The sequence below is a fragment of the Anser brachyrhynchus genome (genome assembly GCF_964034855.1).
Source record: "Anser brachyrhynchus genome assembly, chromosome: 13".
Taxonomy (NCBI): Eukaryota; Metazoa; Chordata; class Aves; order Anseriformes; family Anatidae; genus Anser; species Anser brachyrhynchus.
Genome location: NC_137708.1, coordinates 8,915,857 through 8,923,911, shown reverse-complemented (window position 1 = coordinate 8,923,911; position 8,055 = coordinate 8,915,857). Strand labels below are relative to the sequence as shown.

The following is an 8,055-nucleotide window of genomic DNA, read 5'->3' as shown; positions in this document are numbered from 1 at the left end:
CAAACTGTATGCTGCACCTCCACAGCATATTGGACTTGCCCACACTACCTTTAGAGAGGCTGGCTGCCACGAGTGCCCCCGAGACAAGAAGATGCCACCTCTGTGTGTCACAAAAGCCAAAACCCCATAAAACGTCCACTGGATTACTTACACCAGTGTGTCTCTGGGGCCCGGGAGCCCGAGGTACAGGTGCTGTGACAGTGTGTTTGTGGGTACGGGACGCAGCGACTGTTTGCCCAGAGGTACAGACGCTGTTTGGTAGGACAGGGCCCAGCGACGTCGTGCCTGCAGGGGACATGGCCCTCTGACAGCGTGCTTGAGGGGGACACGGCCCTGTGACAGTGTGCTTGAGGGGGACAGGGCACTGTGGCAGCGTGCCTGAGGGGGACGGGGCACCGTGACAGCGCCTGAGGGGTCCAGGCCGGTGTGACAGCGTGTCCGGAGGCCCAGGGCAGTGCGACAGAGCCCGAGGGGCCCAGGGCACAGCGCGACGTCGCGGGCGGCCTCGTCGGCGTGACAGCGGGGCTGAGGGGCCCCGCCGCAGCCCGGCCGCCACTCCCTGCCCGCCCGGCCCGGGGCGGCGGCAGAGGCGGGGGCAGCTGACGCCGGGGCCCGTGCGGCGGCGGCGGCGGCGGCTCCGCCCCGCGAGGCCGGAGCCGAGACGGAAGAAGCCGCCGCCGCCGCCGCACAGCAGCCGCCACCTCCTGCCGGAGCCCGACATGGCGCTCTGAGCCCAGCCCCGGCCGCGCCGAGAGCCGCCACCCCGCGCGCCTCTCCGGGGGGCTCCGAGCAGCCGCCCCCGCGCCGGCACCGGGAAGCGGGGCATGGGCAGGGCCGCTGCTAGGAGCCCGGCAGGCATGGGAGGAGAGCGGCGCTAGGGTCGCCGTCCCGCCCGCCTCGCAGCTCGGCCCCAGCCCCGCGGCCGCGAGGTGAGTCGGCGGCGGGCGGGCGGACGGGCGAGCGGGCGGGGGCGCCGGGCAGGGCGGGCCGCGCGGGGAGGGAAGGAGGGAGCACGGCCCGCGCTGAAGCCGCTCCCCGCCGCTTTGTCCTTCCAGGCCCCGCCGCCGCCGCCGCCCAGGAGCAGGGAGGCCGAGAGAGGGGAGCAGCCGGCGGCGCCCGGCCGCCGCAGCCCGCCATGGCCCACTCGCCCGTGGCGGTGCAAGTGCCCGGCATGCAGGTGAGCTCCGCGCAGCGCCGGCCCCAAAATGGAGGCGCCGAGCCCCGGGCTCGGCCCCGGCTCCGGAAGCGGCGCTCTCGGCCCCGCCGGGCGGAGGCCGCCGCTGGGGCGCCGGGTGCGGGGGACCGCGGGCGGGCGAAGCGGGGTGGGCGAAGCGGCCTGGCCGCGGAAAGGCCGCGCTCGGCCTAGCGAGGAGCGGGGGAAGGCGGCGGGCCGGAGCCCTGGCCCCGCGGGAAGGGGTGCCGCGAGGTAACGGGAGGCCGGGGTGGCGGGGGGGGGGGGGCCGCGCCTCGGCGGGCCGCTTGGGGGAGGGAGCGCTGCGGCGGCCGCGTCCCGGCAGCCGGCCCCTGGCGGGCGAAGGGTTTCTCTCCCTCCCCCCTTTGTTCAGGCATCCAGGAGCACGTAAGAGCTTCTAAAACTGATTAAAGGCGCAATGAAGTTAGCCGCGGGGCGCGCGGGTGCGCTGTAAATGACATATCGGCCTCGCTGGCAGGCGTACCTCCCGCAGGACTTCCCCAGCGACGTGCACTTGGCGCTGGGCCTGTAGCGCAGAGTCTCAGGGGACCTTGCGCTCGGTGGAAAAGGGAGGGCCGGTGTTCACGCGGCGTAGCGGCCACCTTGCTGTTGGGAGCCATCACCTGTGAGAAACTTCCACCTCTCTGTGGCTGGGAATGAGGCTTTGTGTCATTTATATGTTTGTGGCACTTGGCTTCAGAAAAAAAAAAACGAGCTAGTATATAGCTGATTTTTCGCAGGAAGGTGGGAGTACCTCTGAGTCTTCATTCTTACTCTGCTGGACGATCTAATACAAGTTTGGTCAGAGATCTTTATCAAGCAAAGAGAAGCTAAGCTCATTTCAGCGTTGGCTTTTGCTTGTCAAAGACTGGCAGCCCAGTCAGCGTTTTCAGCTTTCTCTCAACTTGTTAGGATAGTCATGCCTGTATAACAGCCAAGTTTTTTTTTTTAAATTTTTTGTTGTTGTTCCAGTAACACAGAAGCCTTTATGATACATCTCTATATATGTGAGATGTACAGTTAATAATTTAGGAGGTTTCAGAACAGATATTTAAAACTTCTTTTGGTCAAGTATCTTCCATGTTTTTAGAAAGTGTAGAATTGAGATATAAAGAGTATTTATGTATTAATTTATGTCGGTTACAATACCAAGGTTTGCTTTAATTTTTTTGATTTCAAATAGCTTGCAGGCCTTTTAAAATCAGTTAAATTTTGGTCATCTGCTGACTTTTTGTTTACATAATAGGGCATAAACTACACTCAGCCTCTCTGTTCTATTGATATGTCAAGGTTACTGTTGGGTTGGTACATCCTCAACAATGGGAAGCTAAAGAAACTTTGTGATAAAGATTTACGAGCTTTAGCCTGAGCTTCTTTATTTATATACTCTGCCTTTGTTAGTATTTTCATATTTGGGAGACTTGTATTTCAAAATCCAAGTTTGTCAATTCTTTATTTTTGTATTTGCTTAATGTATTGCTGTCCAGTTTCCCGTAGCTGCCCTGTCATCACAAAAGGACCTTGAAATTATTTAAGGTCCTGTTTTCCATTGTTAAACAAATAAACTTTATGTAATACTGCACTTAGTTCCACGAGTGTTTTTAGCATAACCCAAGTTTCTTAACCTATATCTGTAGGTTTAAAGCAAAACCTTTTTTTTAACTGTTAGGTATGTACAGCTGCATAGAATTAAGAAATCTTTATCAAGGTGACTTTTTTTAATGAAAACTATTATACAAGTTCTGACAGTCTTAAAGTAAAAAAGGGATAGGCTTTGGTGCAAAATTACTCTGTTCGCTGCTCTTAAAGAAGAGTAGTTTATGGGGGAAAACAAAGAAGCTCTGGAAGAGGGTGGTAGTCTGAAGTATAAGGACTGTTGTTTTTTTTAACTTATTTGAAGTATTCAGTCAGGATCATCTAAGGGATTATAAAAGCATCCCTGCTTCTGCTCAACATTAAAATGAATGCATGGTGACTGAAGAAGGAATAAATAGGTTCATCTGTGATGGAAGAAGATCTAATAGCTGTCTTAAAACTAGCACTGTGTGAAAGTGCATGTGATGTCAAACCCCTTATTTTGTAGTCTGTGTTGAGGGAAATAACTGATTGAATATAACAGCTGGAAACTGGATTTGCCAGAGAATGTGTTATAGGTGCGAACCCTTCGATTTTATGGTAATCCTATGATTTACATCCTATTTCATTATTTAAAAAACAAAACAAAACTCAGACTGGTGATAAACCGTCAGACTCTTCTTTTTGGAGTTTTACAGAAACTCTTTTGACTGTTTTAAGATCTTTCATCTAATAAAGTGTCAGACTCCCTTTAAAAAAAATAAATACAGAAAATTACTGAAGGTCACATAGGGTTATTCTGGTGAAGTTGGTGTCTGACTTTGAGTGCCATGAGAACAGTGGAAGGCCCAGAGGTAGTATTGTCTGTTGCCCTTATGAGTAGTTACAGAATCATTTGTTTATATAGTGGTGGCATTCAGCTTATCCTGTCTTGTGTCCCTAACAAAACCAAGTATTATACCTAACAATTCATGCCTGCGCAAACAACTTCCTAAAGATGTTTTTCTCCCCCCCTCAGCTTTTTGGAAAGGCTCCATTTGGACCACTTGTATGATGTTAACTTAACCCAGCTATCAAACTTCTAAGACTGTTTAATATAGTCAAAGTGCTTAGTGAATGTACAAAATGAGTGCTTTGAAGCTGAGCGTGATACTCCAGGTTATGGCATTTTATACAGAATGCAAGATTAAAAGGAAAAACAAGGTTGATGGATCTATGTGAGCACAACTAATGTGCCCTGATTACACAAGGTACGCTTTGCTATGAAAGTCAGGTTGGAGTTTTTATTCAGTGATGCCATTGTAAGTTGGTTCCTCTTTCTAATGAGATAAAATACTCAAAATATTTTTTAGGCTGAAATACTTTGAAATCTCACAGTAAAGTGAGCATCTCGTTGACTGGCAGTATCTTGGAGGAATCCAATTGAACTGATACAGAGCACTTTTGGACATGGCATGCAAGACGGATGAGATATTAGAGCTGAGCCTACCTGTGTATTTCTACCAACCCGGGGATTATACTGAAAATGACAGTGTTGCTGGAGTGAGGGTGTTGGGTCCTTTATTGGTAGCCATACGCTTTGGCATTTCTCCTTTCCAGCTGACAGGATGCATAGTTCAAAGGATTGTTTGTTTCAAATGATCAGAAAGTTTAAAGTATGTCAGTCACTTCAGATTGATGTATCTTCTGATGAGCTTATGTTATTGACAGCATCTTATAAATTACTCGAAAACTTCCAGCCTCTCTTGTAAGCTTACAAATAAGTGACGGTTAACCTTTCTAAGGTGGACAGTGAGGAAACTTTGCTATTAGCATCCTGAATTTCCAAACTAGTTCGTAGACTTCAACAATGGAACTTCACTCAAGTAATACCTTCTTCTTTTAGTTGTTACAGTTTTTTTTATGTATAAACGTTTCCTATTCTAACTTGTTCTGTAAAATAAGTCTGAAATACTCATTCATTAACTCATGGAAATGTTGATTCTTTGCTCTCTTCTTCCTGTCAGTATGCACGTCTCTGGAACTTGCTTTGGGGCTTTGTTATCTCTGTGTCTATGCTATGCTATCCTTCTAAACACTTTCCTTTTTTTCTAATGGCTTCATCTCCTGATGCTGCGTGGCAGTAGTCTTCAGGGCAGCCAGCAAGGTTATTTAGACCTGATCTGCTTTCCTTGGCATCCAGATTATCTTGCAATAAGGAACCTACCTTCCTCTAAAAGCAGAGCAGCTAGAAACATGTGACCTGTCAGCCAGTGTACTCTGATTCATAGTTGAAGGATTGCTTGATTAAATGCAAACTCGGATGTACAGGTGAGCTTTGCTCTCTGTGCTGCCAGTGAACAGACTGACTGTAAGGTGCTGCTCGCTGAACAACCTGAGCTTGGCAGCTGGAGATTCTATCCCTACGGGATGCTCGGAGGCAGATCAGTTACAATCTAGTTATTGGATGGATATAGGAAGATGACAGGAGCAGTAGTGTTTAGATTTGGAAGTGGTAGACTTCATAGACTGAGGGGGAAGAAAAAATACACTTTCTCTTAAACTGGTTCATTTGTAGAAACAGACTCTTTATGCGCAGTGCCTAAAGATAAGCGCTGGAGGTGTGTCAGATTGCTAGTAAACCTTATTTATTATGGTTACAAGGGTGAGACTTATGCTAAGAGCAAGTAATTTGTTACTGTCAGGTACTTACGTGTTTAGAGGGTGTGCATTAGAGGAACTTAAACCTTTGAAAAAAGATCCGTTCAAGGATCTGTTAATATATTACTGTCCACAGATCTGAATTGGCACCCAGATAGTTCCACAGTGAGTTTGAAAAGGCTTTACACTTAGAAATGTGACTTACCTAGAGGAAAGTGGAAAGTCTAGTGCTTGCAGGTCACCGGAAAACTTACACAGTGCCTAGAAAACTGGCATTCCTTGTGATTGATCTCGAATGGACTCTGATAAATACCTTGGTGCTATTTCAGTTCCTTGATTTGTGCTTTGACCCACAGTGCAGTCAGACTGCAGGAAGATAGTATTTAAGACTTGTGGAGAGCATGCCTCTTTGCTACTTGTAGTAGATTCGCATAAAAGTATTTGTGGAATTCAGCACTGCAGTTGTTCTTTTCCTGGTTGTACTTGATGTACAAGCTGTATTGAATGTAACAGTCTGCTAACTCTGGTCAGGCTTCATTAGCTGAGCTTGGTCCTTCTGTCTCGTGCACTGTGATAAGTTATTCTGATGACAAAGAAAAGTAGGGCTCAGTCATACTCGTACTGTCGTAGTGTTATCAAAGGAGGATAGAGTGAGCTTTGGAAAGTGTTTGCTGCATGGAAGTTATATTAGGTATAACCAACTGGAATTCAGCAGATGCTTGTATCAGTCAGGAGAAAAAAATCCTCAGCAGTCTTTTCCTGTTATTTTTTTGGTGCAGATTTTACAGTTTTATACACTTGTTAAGTGCACTGACCTGGAATTCAGCAAATCTGCTGAAGCTGCAGAGAATACATAAACTCAACTCTTCTCACCTTAATTGCTTTGCTCTTCTGCACCATCTGATGCTATCAGTTTTGAGCAGAGGGTAATTCAACTTAAAAATATATAATTCTTATTTTATTCGGTAGTGGTTATTCTATTGAATTTCCCATTGGAAAGATTCATATGGGCTGTTTTTTGAACTCCAACAGCTTACTGTTACGGTTTTACAAGTCCTGATGAAAGGTTGTTTTTTCTTCCTTTTCTCAAGAAGGAGAAAATACATTCGTAGCTCAGTGCTGTATTGCACTTCGTTTAAAAAAATAAATCTCATTTAGATGTTTATTTTGAGGGGAGGATTCTTTCTTTATATCATAAAACATCCTGAGTTGGAAGGGACCAACGAAGATCATCGAGTCCAACTCCTGGCTCCACGCAGGACCACCACAAAACCAAACCCTGCGTCTGAGAGCGTTGTCCAAGCGCTCCTTGAACTTTGGCAGGCTCGGTGCCATTCCCACTTCCCCAGGGAACGCCTGACCACCCTCTCCATGAAGATGCATGGTTACTTCATGGCATGCTGTTGAGAGTGTATGGCTACTTGTGCCACTGCAGTAATGTTTGGAACGTGAGACCTGTGAAACATCTTAGTAAGGATGGGCAAGCTAGTTATCCTCAGTTTTCATTGGTTTTAGTGCCCTGAAAATGCGGTTTTCAATCTTCTCCAAAAGTGAAAGGATGAATTTTAAACCTGTTAGTGGTTGCATCACTCATTTACTCTTTGGTGATTAACTTCAGATTTAAGAAAGGGTCACCAACTGTGAAAAGTGATAAGAGGCTATCATTTGTTTTTCTTTTTTCCAGCCTTAGGAACTGAGTTTAATAATTGCCAGGCATTCGGAGTTCAGGGGTGGGTTTTGGGGGCGGATGGGGTGGGGGATAAACAGTACAAGATTGGTTGTGAAACAAATAATTTTCTTGCACGCTGTAATTAGTGGCTACATGTATGCTCTCTTTGCAGAAATAAAGAGCAGATGAGGTGAGCTACTGCTGCAAGTCCTGCTATTTCTTTCTAACTTAAAATTGCTGAAAATCAAATCCGTTCCTGATACTGTCTCACCAGGTTTCTTGGTGTTTTTAAACTCTATTTAGAGAACTGTCATTTGTTCTTCAAACTTTCGGCAGTTCTTCTAGAATAAGTCTGTTCTGCTGATTAGGTGAGGATCACCGAGCACACTCAGTTCTGAAGGAGACTTAAATTTCATGAGAAGGGGGCCCATCTAGTGATAGTCACTGAAAACTATTCTCCCGGAGGGATTGCTACCTAAATAAATAGGGCGAAAGAACCTCCATCAGAGAAGCTAAGCTATTAATAAAGGGTCTGACAAGGTAACAGTAGCTTGCTGGTCTTGTTCTTTATCATATGTTGTGCATGTGGTTTTGCAGAGAGATGCTATATACTGTGTGTGTGATTAGGTCCGTAGCTCAGGAAGGAGTTTCAGCTTAGATCTTTCTTGATTGCAGTTCTTTAAAGCTTTATTCGTAGTTGGGTGTTAGAAGTGTGAAGCAAAGTTTGTCTTACTAAAGTCTGGATTTGAATGGTCTTGGTTGAGGCAGTGTATCTGGAGAAGCTTCATGGCGTGTTGTAGCTCAGATCTGCATGAATTCTGTATGCTCTCTTGAATGAGGAATGTTATCTGCAGGTTTAACTCTTGAGCTATGGGAATCTGAGAGCCCAGGGTGGCTTCCCCGTTTTCATGACCAGAAGTCAAACACCATCTGCTCAGTTCAATGTTAGTATTCCCTCCCTCCTCATCTTCTGCAGGCG

At 46.9% G+C, this 8,055-nt stretch overlaps 1 protein-coding gene across 2 annotated transcripts in view; it reads left to right on the top strand.

Annotated features, from left to right (window-relative positions):
* Positions 1 to 579: 579 nt before the first annotated feature.
* STK26 (serine/threonine kinase 26) overlaps positions 580 to 8,055 on the top strand; it is a gene marked incomplete at its 3' end in the record, with an annotated part of 32,067 nt that continues 24,591 nt past the window's right edge. The window contains exons 1-2 of one of the 2 annotated variants that reach the window (XM_080553596.1): positions 580 to 929; positions 1,056 to 1,177. In XM_080553596.1, the coding sequence (XP_080409722.1) occupies positions 1,136 to 1,177 (42 nt within the window). In that variant the 5' untranslated portion in view covers positions 580 to 929; positions 1,056 to 1,135. The remainder of the gene's footprint in view (positions 930 to 1,055; positions 1,178 to 8,055) is intronic. The other variant, XM_080553597.1, reaches the window with a different exon arrangement.